The 15193-nt window shown below is 54.5% G+C and overlaps 8 protein-coding genes across 8 annotated transcripts; 2 read left to right on the top strand and 6 right to left on the bottom strand.

Annotated features, from left to right (window-relative positions):
• Positions 1-441: 441 nt before the first annotated feature.
• BAUCODRAFT_64234 (uncharacterized protein) lies at positions 442-2544 on the bottom strand (the record flags this gene model as incomplete). Its single annotated transcript, XM_007674398.1, has 2 exons — positions 442-701; positions 741-2544. 2 exons carry the CDS (start codon positions 2542-2544, stop codon positions 442-444), a joined length of 2064 nt encoding a protein of 687 aa, XP_007672588.1.
• Positions 2545-4113: 1569 nt separating this feature from the next.
• On the top strand, positions 4114-4575 carry BAUCODRAFT_21747 (uncharacterized protein; the record flags this gene model as incomplete). Its single annotated transcript, XM_007674397.1, has 1 exon — positions 4114-4575. One exon carries the CDS (start codon positions 4114-4116, stop codon positions 4573-4575), a length of 462 nt encoding a protein of 153 aa, XP_007672587.1.
• Positions 4576-5015: 440 nt separating this feature from the next.
• On the bottom strand, positions 5016-6140 carry BAUCODRAFT_63248 (uncharacterized protein; the record flags this gene model as incomplete). Its single annotated transcript, XM_007674396.1, has 1 exon — positions 5016-6140. A coding segment is annotated over one exon (1125 nt), but the record flags the coding sequence as incomplete, so codon positions are not given.
• Positions 6141-6638: 498 nt separating this feature from the next.
• On the top strand, positions 6639-6842 carry BAUCODRAFT_49434 (uncharacterized protein; the record flags this gene model as incomplete). Its single annotated transcript, XM_007674395.1, has 1 exon — positions 6639-6842. A coding segment is annotated over one exon (204 nt), but the record flags the coding sequence as incomplete, so codon positions are not given.
• Positions 6843-7246: 404 nt separating this feature from the next.
• Positions 7247-9005, bottom strand: BAUCODRAFT_145396 (uncharacterized protein; the record flags this gene model as incomplete). Its single annotated transcript, XM_007674394.1, has 4 exons — positions 7247-7417; positions 7470-8006; positions 8068-8618; positions 8672-9005. The coding sequence occupies 4 exons, from the start codon at positions 9003-9005 to the stop codon at positions 7247-7249; spliced, it is 1593 nt and encodes a 530-aa protein (XP_007672584.1).
• Positions 9006-9499: 494 nt separating this feature from the next.
• Positions 9500-10916, bottom strand: BAUCODRAFT_30537 (uncharacterized protein). Its single transcript, XM_007674393.1, has one exon. It carries the CDS (start codon positions 10573-10575, stop codon positions 9688-9690), a length of 888 nt encoding a protein of 295 aa, XP_007672583.1. The 5' UTR covers positions 10576-10916; the 3' UTR covers positions 9500-9687.
• A 163-nt stretch (positions 10917-11079) lies between these two features.
• Positions 11080-12319, bottom strand: BAUCODRAFT_83680 (glycoside hydrolase family 11 protein). Its single transcript, XM_007674392.1, has 2 exons — positions 11901-12319; positions 11080-11845 (listed from the first exon to the last, which is right to left on the bottom strand). The coding sequence occupies exons 1-2, from the start codon at positions 12155-12157 to the stop codon at positions 11536-11538; spliced, it is 567 nt and encodes a 188-aa protein (XP_007672582.1). The 5' UTR covers positions 12158-12319; the 3' UTR covers positions 11080-11535.
• A 796-nt stretch (positions 12320-13115) lies between these two features.
• Positions 13116-14754, bottom strand: BAUCODRAFT_30533 (uncharacterized protein). Its single transcript, XM_007674391.1, has 2 exons — positions 14415-14754; positions 13116-14361 (listed from the first exon to the last, which is right to left on the bottom strand). The coding sequence occupies exons 1-2, from the start codon at positions 14513-14515 to the stop codon at positions 13398-13400; spliced, it is 1065 nt and encodes a 354-aa protein (XP_007672581.1). The 5' UTR covers positions 14516-14754; the 3' UTR covers positions 13116-13397.
• Positions 14755-15193: the final 439 nt, after the last annotated feature.

The raw sequence follows: 15193 nt of genomic DNA, 5'->3' as shown, positions 1-15193 counted from the left end.
GCGCATCGGCAAGCTAGGCGAGATGGCGCGCAGGGCACCGGCCTTCCCGTCATCTCTAAGCCTAATTCGATCATCGCTGCCGCAGCCGGATTGAGTCAGCAGGGCTGTCAGTGGAGTGACAGCGACCAATCAATGTTCACTCCACTCTCACTGCGTATACAGGACGTCGCATAGACGCGGTCTGTGTTGGCGGGTGCGCGTCCGCAAGCGCATTTGTGACAATACTACCATCGATTTTGTCACTCGACGATCGGGTAACGTTGCCAGGGTACAGCGCGTGGCTATTGTATACGGTCATCCCGTTGCTACAGGCAAGGCAGGTCGGACACTATTCTACCTGCAGCACGTCTCGATGTGACATTCGTGTCGCCGCCACGCAGCAAGCCCCTAGCACCTCGCTGTACGCCGTTTTGCTGGAACACATCTGCGTTGCGGTTTGCCTCAATCCACAACCTTTAGCATACGGTACGCCTGATGCGAAATCGCCTTCCTAACGACACCTAGTGGATCCTGTTTCTTTACCTTCTTCTCCACCACAACTTCGCCGCCTTCCTCAACATCCATATCTTCCACGGTCTCCTCCGCATCGGGGTCCTCAAATTGCCCGTTGTCGAGGAACATTTTCAGCTGGCCCTGACTGTACCCACTGACAAGCGCCGTACCCACTTCCGCAGCAGTGACAGGCTTGGGAGCAGTCTCGTCTCCTCTATTCGGCATGCCGTCGACGTAGCCCGCCCGACCACCGGCGAGGTTCCAGAAGATCAAACGTGGCATCTGGTAGCCATGCTTCTTGAACCCCCTCTGAATGCGTTTGTACGAAGTACTCCAGGCGCTCGAATCTCGCATGAAGGAGTTGGCCGTTGCCTGGTCGAACTGCATGTCGCTGAACACAAAGACCTGCTTGACCATCTCCTCTGGCTTCAACTCATGCTCGAGCGCCATAGGCAGGATTAACTGCTCGAAGACGGCGACAAAATCGGTGTTCATCCCCCACTCAGTGCCACACATGTACTTGACCTTCTCCTCGAAAGTGCGTTTGTCATCTGGCCCACCAACGCGCACGACCTTTGGGTTCGCACTGAAGGTGATACAAGCTCCGCCGAACGGTGGCTGGGTCACTTCAGCAAGGAGGAGTGAGAGTCCGATGGCGGAATCCATAGGGCAGGTGCCATCAGCGAAGACAGGATAGCTCATAGAGCCAGAGACATCGCAGACGGCAATAGAGGAGGAGAGAGTGCCGTTGTCTCTGATGCGTTGTACGAGGGTGTTCCATTGGCCGTTGCTGACCTTCATCTTCATCTGATTGAGCTTTGCGCCAACAAGTGCATTGATGCTCTTTGATTTGGACGCACCAGGTGCACCGAAGGAGTGGCGGGCGTCCTTCACTATCGTCGAAGGGAGTAATGTAGCACCAGAGATCTGGGACCTGCCCTCGGCGACATCCGTGATGTACTTGTCGAAGCGCTCGCTATCCTTCTTTGCGAAGAGTGACGAATATCGCGCCATAGCGAGTGACGGCACTTGATCGTACTTGATCTCGCCGAAAGCCTTGGCGGAGATGGGACGCTCGACGATCTGGAGGTGCTTACGCAGCGGTGACAGTGTCTTGAAGCGGTACGCCTCACGTGCATATTTGAGGTAGGTGGTGCGATCGCCGGCTTTGACAGTCGTCGGACAAATCTGGTCGAATGTGTAGAGCGCCTCGGCGATGGAGCTCACAATGCAGGTGTGCTGATCGTGCATCTCTTCCGGCGAGGGAGCCCATTTCCCAGCCAAGGTGATCTTCTTGATCTCCGCTCTGTCACCAGAGTTCAGGCGAGATGTGTCAAGCTTCAGCTGTGCCGCAAACAGACGGGCCACAGACAGGTGCAAGGCTTTGTAGACATGATCGCTGTCGAGCTTCTTGACGGCATAGTCGTGGCGCTTCGCGGTCCGAAGCTTCTTGTTGCCTCCTTTGGTCCACTCACGCTTGTATGGCTCCGGCGCCTTTACGTTCAGCACTTTGCTCGGCGTACCATCAACCTTCAGCTCACCGTTGACCGCCAATACAAGGATGTTGAGCAGGTCTTTCCAGTAACCGTGTGCCACGCCATACTTGATGTCGAACTCGTTGAGCTTGGCCTCGTCGTCAAGCTTCAGCCTCTTTGTTTCCGGTTGACTCTCCGGCTCAGGACCGCTGTCGATGAGCTCGAAGTCATCGCCGACTTCGCCGGTGCCCTTCTTGCGTTCCGCATCCTCTGCTTTGGGCGCCTTCTTGGGTATGAGTGGACGCACAAGCCAAGGCAAATTGACCAGCAGAGTAGCTGGGTGTTCTTGAGCAAGCCACCCAACCGCCCTATAGAAGGTGCCACGCGAGCTTTTGCCGAGATGGATGGACCGAGCATTCCAGATAATCTTCAATGTTGCCTCGCTGTCTTTGTCCCACGCTCTCTCAAGCACTTGGCGGAGACGTCTACTGGAGATGACGTCCTCTAGCTCATAGAAGAGGTCCACCAAGGGCTCTCCGGACGTACGATATGCCACATCCGCATTCTCGGTTAACATCTTACCATCACGCTCGTCGAGCGTAGGGATTGCTGACTTGTCGGAAAGGAGGCCGTCCATGAAACCAGAGCGCTCCGGGGCTCTGTCATCTGGTCGATCGTTCGTGGCGTCACCGTCGCTATTACTGCCCCGGGTAGGCTCGGCGTCTTTCTCGCGGACGGTAAGCTTGACAGTCTCCGTAGAAAGTCCCGACGCCGCGATATCAGCAATCCGTGCCCTGGCCTCAAGCAGGGACTTGATGTATCTGTCGAACTCGGCGGTTGATAACCGTAGCTCCGGCATGTCGGGAAGATCGCAAGGAAATGACGTGTCAATCATGCGGTGCACAGCCATGGTAGCAGGCTCAGTAGCAACCTCCATCTCGGTCGATATCGTCGTGGCCCAAGCCACGGTCGTATATATGAGAATTGTGCGGTCAATACGCAACTATCAGGTAAACACTGAAAGATGAAGAGAAGTTCTAGGAAAAGCCGAGGAAGGTGCGATGCACTACATGTAAGGCTCTCAACGTGGCAGGGGCGATACGAACGCACCTTCTCCCAGTTGACTCATGGTACAGTCCAAAGGCTGCCCAAGGCAGGAATCGCCTTCTTCAGACACCGCTGCACGGAAGCAAACCTTCACGAATCTGGAATCTTCATCGGTGTCGCTGCATGCTCGTCAGAGTAGACGGTGTTCTGCTCTGGTTGGCGATGCTCGCCTGCACGAAGCCGAGAGGTGTCTGCCTGTGCGAAAGTGAGGCTGCGTCGTTCGTATTCACCGCTCGCCCCATCGGCTTATCTAGCTGCGGCACATTGCATAAGAGCATAATGCTCTTACTCCGAAACTGACGTGACTCGAGTTTACGTTCCGCAGAAGGAGAGTCTTGCAGCTATGCGTGTGAGTGATGGAGCAGCAAACGATTCCGTTCGAGTCATCTTAGCCATCAGCAAAGCAATAGCCAAAGCTCGATTGGTTGGCTTGTACGGGCGCTAAAGGCTGGCTGCAGCAATTCAACTTATATGAACTCGTGTCGTTCCTCTTCCACTTATGCCCTCGCTGCCTTCAGCTCCAACACGGCAGCATCTCTGCGGGCTAACGGGCTTGCTGGCCCTTATCAGCCCCAGGCGCATACCGCATATCTGCTGTAGGCATTTAACAATACTATCTCCGTCACACGCGCATCTGCAAGCTGAGAGAAGGCATCGCATCTGCGTTGCGTATGTACTTCCTTCACAACCAAGTCAACGCTGAAGCGTCGTTAAGAGTATCAGGTCATTACACACTACTCTGTGCGACTCCAGTCAGTTTCCCGCTGCCCGCTTCCGCGCTTTGTCCTAGCACAATGCTATTAAACGGTATTTGCACCTCTCATTTCTTTGTTGATGGAATGTTATGCCCTTCCTTCCTTCTCTGCATTGTCCCCTGTGACCGCAGAATAAATACCATTCCACCCACCGAGACTATGTGGCCGTTAAGCAGCCTTGGGCACCGAGAGCCGCAAGCAGCCAAGTCTGCCTCCGGAGAAGCCTCAACAGCTTCCGCGCACCCACGGTAAGCCTCTTCCGCCTGTCGAACATCTGACTGACGATGGCAGGGACACGCCGCGAGCTGCAGAACCTCCACATCGATGCCAAGCCTTCTCTCACCTCCGGTCAGATCGCTCGCTCTAACGCGCAGACCTACAACTACAAAGGTAGCAGGTATGAGTGTGAGGCTAAGGAGACCAACAATGGAGCAGCCCAGCCGCTAAGCACAACGAAGCCCTCAAACTCGAGGCGGGCGCTCGAGGCCATCATCGGCGAGAAGGTTGTCAACGGTAAGTCAATGTATCTGGCGAAGTGGGCTGACCATCCTGCCGCAGATGCAACCTGGGGTCCTGTGGAGGTCTTCGGCGCTCAGAAAATGGCGGATTGGCAGGCTGAGAAGTCTCTGCTCGAGGACACTGAGCTTGGTGTCGACATTGACGAGGCTCTAGAGCTCGTGGATCTTGTCGAGGCAGGGCTGCTCGATGATAGCATTCTGGAGGCTGGGAACACGATGGCGAGTTAGTGTGATGTGCCAAAGATAGCAGGTAGGTCTCAGCCAGGACCTAATGGAAGTCCTACTCGCATACAAAGTCAATGACGTTTCACCAACAGACTTGTTGTTGTGTCGCGCAGACGCCACTCCTTGTTATTGCAGCGAACCTTCAAGTGAAGCGTTTCAGGAGTCTCGTCGAACCTTTCACACTGAAATGTAAACATCAACACCTTGCAGTGCTGCTCAGCGGTATGAAAGTTGAATCTTGCGGGGTGCGCCACGCTATAGACTGTGTATCAACGCTGAACGCAGCAATGCCATGCAATCAGCATACCCTTCGAAGCCCGCTCGTACTCTCCGTGCAAGCATTGCCCATGTGTTTGCTCATCAACCGGGACGTAATTATGTCAGGGGTCTGCTGCCACGACTCAGCCGCTGCAAACCGACCGGCATCTTCTCCGGCTGCTTGCCTAGACCAGCCTTGCGAGAAACTGCTCCTTCAACACCTCGTACAAGAAGTTGAACTGCGACTCTCCCTGTACCATCATCATGCGCTGCTGCCTTAGCAAGTCGACAGTCTCCGCAATTGGATCTGCGTCTGCGGGCACATTGTCAAGCTCTCCAGCGTACATCAGACTTAGTAGGTAGTCCAAAGCGATGAAGGTCCCGCTACGGCCCACACCGGCAGAGCAGTGGATGATGCGCGGATTGTCTTGGTCTGTTGACGAGAAGTCTTCAGCGGCTGATGAGCCATTCGTATGCGCCGCAGAGTTGCTAGAGGGTCCGCGATTCAAGCGAGCGGACAACCGGATCAGATGGATGAGAGCCTCTCGGTCTTCACCTTCCGGTATGAGAAAGTCAGGCCAACCGGAGAAGAGTAGATGGTGGATTTCTTTTTCCTGCGGTGCCGCAATGCCGGCTCCATCTCCCGTCCGTAAGCGTAGTCGCCGCACCTCGCTCCTGCTGCCAATATCCGGCTCGACTGAAAGCAGCTTGACATCCCCACTGAAGCCATCCGCAACATCCTGTTCGTCGGACAGAACCAGCGGTGACTCCTGCTGGCTAAGCGGATAGTACTGAAAGCACTTCTCCTTCCCACTCTCATGCGTTTGCGTGAGCATCACCACCACTCCACTATTACCTCGTACCTCCTCCGCCACCATACGCCAAAAGTGGCTGACATTCGTGTCCTTTGGCCCTTGGGTTGCGATGTATCTCCGCTTCCCTAGCCGGATAGGACTAGCATTGATGTAGTCGCTCATACCCTCCGCTACTTTCAGCTTAATCCGGTTCGAAGCAAAAGGTTCCACATTCAAGTATCTGTTGCGTGCCATGACCACGTCGCCGCCGAGACGCGACCATTGTGAGGGTGAACCTGCATCGCTGACGGGAATCTGGGTGCCTTGGAGGAGACGGTTACGCTGCTGCCACTCAAGGTCAACGAACTTATTGTGGATGTCCGCCTTGCTCTGGCGTAGGAAGGCTGGTAGTCTTGAGTTTGCAGCGGTGTCAGCAGCGGAGGGCGCCGCCATAGCGGAGAAGGTGTTTCGGAAGGCTGCAGTGCCGTCACGCGAACATGCGGCAGCCGACTTTGTGCGCCAGTGGATAGTGCTCGATGGTTTATGCTTGCTTAGCCAGACAAAGACACGTTGAGCGATTATGATAGCAATCCCCCGACCGGGATTCAGGTATGGCTCTTTTTGGTCGCTATGCACGATTGCGGCTCAGCGTTCGAGAAGGGAAGGAGTGTTTGAGAGCTCGGCACTGGGATTGATGAGAGCGAGGAGGTGTAAATGCTGACGCACCGTACAGTGTGAATGAAGAGATGTGGAAGACTTACGCCGGTCACCAGACCTGACTCGCTGGAGGCGCATATGTATGTCAGCTAATCGTTGGTTCTGTTGTAACTCGATGATGGAATTGGTGGGCGCATCTGAAACAAGCGCCAGCCACGTTCCCGGCCCGCCTGGACCCACGAAGGCGTGTCACAATGTCATCGGCAGCCCAAGTGCTTGGTCAGCGACTTGAGATGCATCTACAGACCCTAGCCTTCGTTGTTCCTTTCCATCATCATTGTTGAAAGTGGTGTCACCATGGCGCCGTGGCTTCAGGTCGTGGAGGCATTCCTGGTTCAGCAGCTTCTCCGCCAGCCCACCTTCCATCGCGCCGTGGAGAAGGTGGCGAAGGGTGTGCACCGGCTACGCCATGGTACGCCACCAGAGGAGTTAGGCGGCACGAAGCTCGATCAGCCTTCAGGCATGCTCGGCCACTTCCTGGACGAGGTCAAGACGCAGCTTGGCGGGGCGGAGAACAAGACGGGAAGCAAAGCTGGAGTCAACCTCGACAGCCGAGCGTTGAGCCATCAAGGCGTTAAGACCCCTGCGGAGCGGCAGGCTGCTCGTGTTGATGAGATGAATGCTGAGGCGGCGTGGGAGGAGATCCAGCGCAACGCGAGCCAAGGGCCAAAGCAGAGCCTTGTCGAGGAGTACGCAGATACTTTGCGGCAACAGCTTCGGGGCGGCAAGAAGTCGTGAAATGTGCACGTTTGGAAACGAACGATAGCAACGCCCATTATCCAAGGTGGCGAATATGAACAGGAACGACACAACAATACCGCAAGGGCAAGCTCACGTCCAAGAGACTGGAGATTGCAAAACCAAGATCAAGTGCAATCTGCCGAGTGCTGGTGGCGTTTGGCCACTCATTCCTTGATTACTACGACCTCCTGCTTCCGCAGAGATGCTTTGACGGCGTTTTCGCTTGCGAAGATGTCATCAATCTCTTCAAGCGATCGGCCCTTTGTCTCGACGAAGAAGAAGTAGATGACGACAATGCCCATGAAGTCCACCACGAAGTACAAGAAATAGAACTTCTGTTCAACATTAGCAGTGTGCCTACCAGCTTGACAAAAGCGGATCACTAACCCATCCGGAGTTCGTTATGCCGACCGGCGCAGCGTATGTGTTAACGAAGGCCACAATGTTGAGCCACAGACCGGACATTGCCAGCCCCTTACCGCGCGCATTATACGCCAAGACCTCAGCTGGGTAGAGCGCCTGGCACGGAGTCCAGACGAACGCGAATGCAAATAAGAAGACATAGACGAACGCAATGCCAGTCATGCCAAGATGCGGGTTCTGGTGCTGCAGTGCGGTGCAAATAATTATCATTAGAACGCAGAAACTGCAGACGGAGCTTGAGCCCATCAGCATGGGCCGGCGGCCTGCCTTGTCGATGAATCGGACTCCCAACAGGACGCCAAGGGTCATGACAGGGCTTTGGAGGGCGTTCATGAGCAGCTGCTGTTTGGTCGACGTGATGCCTGCTGTCTTCGCCATGAGTGGCATGTAGTAAGACGTTGGCGGAAGGTCAATCTGGCCGAAGAAGCCAATACAGAGGACCAAGAACATGCGGTAGCGGGCTGCACGAGTGTTGAATAGCTCGCGGTAGTCATACCAGCGCTATACGACTGTCAGTCTATCACTTTTCTCCGTGCTTTCGCATTTGAGAGCCTCGACTTACCTTGTCACTACCAGATGTCTGTATCGCTTCCCTCATCTCATCCATCTGGATGCGGACAATGAAGTGCTCGGGATCGCCTTCACCGTGATACTTCGCTAAGATCCTCTGCGCCTCCTCTTCGCGCCCACGACTCATCAGCCAGCGTGGTGACTCTGGCAGGAACCAAACGAAAGCCAGCACAATCACGCAAGGGAGGGCCTGTGTAGCCATCGGAAAGCGCCAGTTCAGCTCGCCCTTGGAGTTGTCCACGAGACCGTACTCGAGCCAAGTGCTGACAATTGCGCCAATGAAATAGCAGCCATTGTACAGACCCATCATGACTCCGCGATACGCAGGATGCGAGATCTCTACAGTGTAGGACTGCGCACTGGGACCGAGCATGACCGATCCGACACCGAGCAGAATACGACCAACGATCATGTCGCGACGCTTGAAGGCTGCAGCCTGTATGACTGTCCCGATCACGACCACAAGGTTGGCAATAGCCATGCCCTTGCGGCGTCCGAGGTTATCCGCTAATGGGCCTGCAACGAAGGAGCCGAGGACGTTTCCTGTCCTTACAGTGAGCTATGTGCAGAAGCGCGAGAGCGAAACCTCAACGCACCAAGAATATAAAGCGCCGCCAGAAAGCCTTGGCTCGACGCGACGTTCGTACCGAACCGCCGCTCGAAGTCCGGCAAGGCAGAGACGCCGCCGAAGGTGTTACCGTCGAAGCCGTTCGCGGCGCTGTTCATGAAAGCGACGAACAGGATTGGATAGAGCATCAACAACCCTTTGGACCACGGACTCGGCTTGTCTTGTGCAATCGCCGCGGCGAAGCGTGAGTCTTGGACGGCTTTAACCTCATAGTCGCCCTTCGCAACTGCAATATCCAGCTCAGTGGGTGACTGAACCTCTTCAATTTGCGTCGCTGTCGGCTTGGTCTCCTTGACGTCCATACTGGCGACGAACTAATCTGATGGCACGGAAGACCTTGGGTGTGCTTCTACAACGCTGCAGCAGTCTTGCCTGGGATATATATGCACGGCGAGTATAGCAGCTCCCAGTGATCGGCGCCAACATGCCGTGTTGCTCTTCACAGGGCAGCTGCGAGGTAACCATATTTGGTCGACTGGTTTCGCCCCGACCGGGACTGCGTGCCTTGGTTCCGGATACACGAAGACAGTGGCGGTCAATCCTCCAATCTGGTAGCAACATTCGGATACCGGCACTGGTACTTGGCTCGGAGGAAGAGCAGTAACCCTGCCCTTCGTACCGCTCGTTGGCGGAAGCGTAAGTGACTTCGCAGTAGCACAGCGCGACTAGCAGCCTTCGGACCACAGGCCGAGGCCGGTCTTTGAATCAATACTACCCCAATGGCAGTGAGCTGCATGCATCGTCGAAGCGCATGGAGTAGCAGTTGAGGCTGCAGTCCAGCCTTCAGCCAGAACGGCGGGTTGCGCATGGCAAGATCCTGCAGTTTGAATGGGACAATCGCCGATGGGCTAGTGCTGTGGCTCTACGTGGCATTCCTAGTTCTCGAGGGTCATGACAGATGCGTGGAGATACTTTGTGATTACCGTTTCGAAAGGTGAAGGGCGGAAGAGTTGGAAGAAGTACCGAACTACATAAAAGCGAAGATCACTCATAGAAGATCAAGCATCGAACCTCAATCGACTGCCGACCTGGTGCATCCTTCGGTGTGTTCGGGTCAATGAAGGCAGTATGTGGTGTCCGCAGTGCCAACCCTTGCTTGCCCTCCGGCATACCTTCACCTCTCGAATCGAAACACTTCAGCAGCATCACTTCATCAGGCGTCATGTCCTTCATGTAGTAGAACTTGTGCGCTTCGTTAGGAGCAACTCCCAGTGTCTCGCCTTTCACCTCGTAGCCCTCGGTTGAGTCGTGGGCGCTCGGATCAGGAAGCTTCTCCTTCCCACGGTCATCATTGTCCGTGACAGAGTCCGCGCGCTTCGGATACATGAGATCTGTGGGGACGAAGTCGCCAGGTGACGTTGACCGCCAGTCGACAACGGCTAACGGAAAGTCGGAGGCTGGATTCTCGATCGGTCGCCAGACATTGATGATCTGGTAGCGACCTTTCAACAGTTCCTCAGCCTCATCTGGCAAATGCCTTCTCACCCGTACAGCTGCCGCACCTGGAGTCTGGTCGACGTGGACTTGCTGGACAGGCTGTCGTGGTGAATCGCGAGTGCGACGTCTGATGGTATGGTCGAAGATGTAGACCTTCTTCACGCCAGGCAGTCTCTCCCGCAGCAGGTCTTCGACTTCCTTGTAGTAGCTCTCCCTCACTGCGGCGTCATCTGTAAACTTCTTCTCCCTCGCCGGCTTATTGTACACTGCGAAGCCAGAGACATCTGTGCCGAAGTCGTGCTCTCTGCCGCGGATATTGTGAATAGTTCGCTCATGGTCTGACAGCTTGAAAGAGTACCCTGGACCGTCAACCTTGGCCCATGGTTTGCCACTGTAGCTGTTTGGGTCAATATGCTTGAAGACTGCGGTTGTCATGCTGGCTCGTTGTACAAAATTCGACCGAACAGGGGCACGAGTCGTTGCTTGTAGGAGGCGCTGGTGGAGAGGAGTCGATCTCGGGAGCATACGAAGAAGAGGGATTCGGTCGTGATAATGCTGAATTGTTGGTTCTACCACTTACCTTATGCCTCGCCTGTACTTATATCCGAGAGCGGCAGGTCGAAGGCGTCATCGGGAATTAATCGGCGTCGACACACTCGGTGATCCATTGACTTCTTCCAGCGATTTCGCAGCGAGGCTTCCCCGATCAAGACCCGCGATGACAATTCGTGTGTACAATCCAGCGCTCTCTGGACAATGTCGGCGAAGACTTCTCACTTCAGCCAACTGTCTGATTATAGGTTTATCCCTCGGTTTACGGCAGTTAGCCCTTCACTCACGAGTCACGACTCTAGCGGCAAACTCCGCCGTGCACAGTCGCCGTTTCAAATTGACGACACGTCGATATCGCTAGGTCAAACACTTCCGGTACCCTCACCACGATATGGCTAGCACCAAACCAAAACTTTAAGTGGCAATGGGGCCGGGATGGTGAATGTAGATGAAAGGTTATATGAACCAAGCGAATGACTGTAAGAGAGTAGCGACATGTCCTGAGAGCCCCTTTTCGTCTTCCGGCCCAAACCCTTATGGCCAGCACTGCCAACGGTGCTGGTGCGGAAGCTGTGGTTCAAGTCCCCATCATCCGCTCCACAAGCACGCAACTTTTCGCCTTTAACCCATCTTCTGCCAGACGTCTAAGACACGGACACAGTAGCGGAACCAGCGCCGTTGAAAGCCTCCACGGCCATAACTTGGAATTGGGGATACGATTAGCGCTGCCTTAAATCAGGAGCACTCGATGGTTTCCTTACATTGTACGAGTTCCCGAAACCGTACTTGGCCCTGTAATCGATGGGTCAGCAATGCCTCGAACATCTGGACTCCTCGTTTTGCTCACCAGTAGGCGAAGTGGTTGCCCGTGGTTACTGTGCCGGAGCTGCGCTTGGACTGGCGGACAGACCAGTACTGCTTGAAGGTGCTGGTTCCGGTGATGGATGGCTGGTTGGTGCGGGTGTCAGTGCAGACATTGTAAGTGGCTCCGTCGGAATAGACCGTCCCAAGGCTCGTGGCACCAGAGCAAGGGTTGTAATTCCCGTAGTTCTCAACGATGTAGTACTCGGCTTGAGGAGAGTTGATCCAGCCGTAGACAGAAAGGAAGGAGCCAGATGAGGCAGCATTGTATGTGGCAGAGTAAGTGATAGAGCTTGTCGACAATCAGTCTTGTACCAATGCTCGAACAATACTTGACGGCCGCTTACCGAGCAGCGCCGGTGGACCATCCCAGCCCGACAACGAAGTCATTGCTAACACCATTCTGCCAGTACATGGAATAAGTGCCCTGAGCCAAATTGTAGGTGAACTGGCCGAGATTTCCGTTGTAGTTCTGGACGTAGTTGATGCCACCAGGGCCAGTCTGGCGCTCAACGAGACCAGCTTCAGCCACCGGCTCCGGCTCCGGGACTCGGGCAGCAAAAGCCGTAGCCAAGACGCTCACGAGGGTTGCAGTGATCTTCATGGTGATAGGAAAGGAGGTCTGCCAGACACTGAACGATGATTGTTACGAAAGGAGGTAAAGTCCGAAGGATGAGGTCTGGATTGAAACTGAGCTGAGATGCTGTCGCGCCGTCTGATACATACATATATCACCTTCAGCGACACCTACCCTCTTTAACCGGATGAGCGACCTTCAATTGTGTCCTGGGAGCACGAGATACTGCACAAGGTCTTGGTTGCTTCGCGGCTGTATGATTGCCAGGCTACTAGCCCACTAGAATATATTAGCATCAACATTTTGCCGTACTGGCAATCGAACTTGATTCGTATCAAGGGGCCACGGTGCCGACGGTGCAGACCGCAGCCAAGGTGGCAGGAGCGTGAGGCTTCCAACGCCAGAGTTGGCAGCACGGCACAACCTTGGATGGCACTTTACCGGAGCTTGTTAGACGGCGTCGCTTGGTTGTTGACAACTATCGAATGTAGTAACTGCATGTACGGCTCGGTAGCGAAATGAAGCTTGCCGACATAGTTGTAGCTGGAGCCGTTATAGTAATCAGAAGCACTGTGCTAACACGGGACTCGCCAGCAAGCGACGGCTAATTGCAATTCTATACATCCAAGTCAATAAAATCGTCTGGTAATCGCGAGGTTGAACACTTGGTGTTGTACAGCTAGAGCGGCTGAAACTGGGCCAGGTCGGCACATGACCACACTGCATATACTGGAAACACCCCTTCAGGCAACATGCTCGCTTGTCCGCACCGGCGAAAGGTGTTTGATTGAGCTGAATTGCTCGCACATTGTGGAAGTGCTGCGTAATGTCCTGCCTCCAAAGACTATTTGTCCGCTACACGGTTGTCAGCAGTAGAATACTTTCAGCATGTCAAGATGAGAAACGAAGACGAGGTATAACTTGAAAAGGCCTGGCCCAGCACGCGGATACGCAGGGTCATTTAAACGCAGTTTGTGATTGGTTGGCCAGTGATGCAGGCATTTAGGCTTGACTCCAAGCGCAGCCAAGCGAGCGCAACCGAGCGAATGGGTAGGCTTTTCTGCACGCTTGTCCGGCACCACGAAGATGACACAAGGAGCTAGGACCTACGGCATGACCACCCATCTGCAACATAAATATTTCCTCCACTTCTCCGCTGTACCCATACGCAGGTCAAAATTGCGGAGCTGTGTGTCTGGGAATGCGACTTCAGCCTGCTATCTCCCTGCGGACATAGTGCACAATCATGGGGTGAAGTCTAACAGTGCTACGCAAATGCTTGTTCCTCACTCATTCCTTCCGCTTCCACGCTCAGTGCAATCTTCCCAATCACACCGCTGCTTTCGAGCTGCTCATGTGCTTCTCGTATGCCAGACAGAGTAAGCGGGAGCATCTGCTGCATATGGCATTTCACCGTGCCGTCGTCCAGCCACTGCGCCAGCTGCTTCAGCATCTTGCCATGGCTGTCCACGTCAACATGGTAGTAGGGCTTCGTCCCAAGCAGCTCCCACACATACGTTAGGCTCTTCGCCATCCACTCCGTGCCGTACATCGGGATCTCCTTGTCTTGCACGATATTGCACACCTTGCCGAATGGTGCGCAGATGGCAGCGGCGTCCTTGATGTACTTCGCCGCCGGTGTATGCGTAATGAAGACGTACTTGATGGGCACCGGGAGTTGCAAGTCTTGGATCTGCTTTACAACATCTTCTCGGTGATTTACCGTATGTGTTGCGCCCATCTCACGACTGAAAGCTGTCGTCTCCTCGCGTGAAGTTGTCGTTACCACGACGGGTAATTTTAGGACGGAGCGAGCGATCTGCGAGGCCACGGAACCGACACCGCCAGAGCCATTGATGATGAGGATGCCAGCCTTCTCGCCTTCATGAATCTCTATTCGCTCTACAAGTGCTTCCCAAGCAGTGATCCACGTCAATGGCATAGCGGCGGCCTGCACGTAATTGAGACTCTTGGGCTTGTGCGCAACGCTTCTGCAGTCGACCAGCTGATACTCAGCATTGCTGCCGTGCCTGATAGGACTGCCGGCGTAGTAGACGTCGTCGCCCCGGCTAAAGTCTTCTACCTCATCACCAAGTTCTTCCACAATGCCAGCGCCATCGAAGCCAATGATCTGTGGCAATGAAGGCACACGCTCGTAATAGTCTGGATAATCGTCGTAGCTTCCCGCACGCACCTTCGTGTCGACTGGATTCACAGAGCAGGCTTTGACTCTGCGCGGTGGATTAGCCGGTACTCAGCTCAGATAAGTGTGGAGTGTAGCTACTTGATGAGCAAATCATGGCCTTGAGGCTTGCCCGGATGAGGCACATCTAGGGCCACAAGATTGTTGACCTCACCATACTTCGAGACTGCGATGGCTTTCATTCTGTAAATTCTTGGGTGGTGTTGCTTCGTAGCGATCTCTGCTGGCGCTCCATTGCGAAAGCCAATAGTTATCAAGAGACGACATCACCCATGTAGGTCGAACGTCAAGGTGGGTCATCGCACAACTAACGGGGACAAGTCCGAACGGTGCCTGAAGATCTCTTCGTGACATCTGGCCCTGCGTCGCTTGACCTATCAGCTCGCGCCGGGCGAGCTGATGCACATCGATATCAACGACATTGGATGGAGATCGTTCGAGCGTGGATGGGCATGGTCCTTCGGCCGCGGCAGAAGCCGGTTCAGCGCGAGTGACAGTGCTGCTCACGTAGCACATCGTCTGCATCTTGCCAAGGGAGCTCATACTACTTGATGCAGTGTTCCAATCAGTGATCTACACACCGCATGGATGACTTGTGAGTAGCATTCTTCTCATATTGCTGTACATTCGATTGTTGACAGCGATACACGCACCGACCACAGTTAGCGATTGTAGTGGCACTCTGTATCCACCGTTATTGACGGGTACCACAACTTTGCCGCTCTACAGGCCCACATGATGATCTCTGGTACCGTGTCTCATAAGCTGCTCTCGCTACATAATATATCTGTAGCCGGATTGATATGTGGCGACGCATCTCACAACAACAGAATACGAAGATCTTGTCGCTGGCCATTCCG

Source organism: Baudoinia panamericana, assembly GCF_000338955.1.
Source record: "Baudoinia panamericana UAMH 10762 unplaced genomic scaffold BAUCOscaffold_2, whole genome shotgun sequence".
Lineage (NCBI taxonomy): Eukaryota > Fungi > Ascomycota > Dothideomycetes > Mycosphaerellales > Teratosphaeriaceae > Baudoinia > Baudoinia panamericana.
This window is presented reverse-complemented; position numbering and strand designations above follow the sequence as displayed.

What these genes read in the sequence shown, in the direction of transcription:
- BAUCODRAFT_30537 (XM_007674393.1), bottom strand. Translation starts at nt 10,575, where the DNA reads ATGACAACCGCAGTCTTCAAGCATATTGACCCAAACAGCTACAGTGGC.
- BAUCODRAFT_83680 (XM_007674392.1), bottom strand. Translation starts at nt 12,157, where the DNA reads ATGAAGATCACTGCAACCCTCGTGAGCGTCTTGGCTACGGCTTTTGCT. An exon ending in TGGTCCACCGGCGCTGCTCG is followed by an intron (nt 11,846 to 11,900) that starts GTAAGCGGCCGT and finishes ATTGTCGACAAG; the next exon opens with CTCTATCACTTACTCTGCCA.
- BAUCODRAFT_30533 (XM_007674391.1), bottom strand. Translation starts at nt 14,515, where the DNA reads ATGAAAGCCATCGCAGTCTCGAAGTATGGTGAGGTCAACAATCTTGTG. An exon ending in GGCCATGATTTGCTCATCAA is followed by an intron (nt 14,362 to 14,414) that starts GTAGCTACACTC and finishes TCCACCGCGCAG; the next exon opens with AGTCAAAGCCTGCTCTGTGA.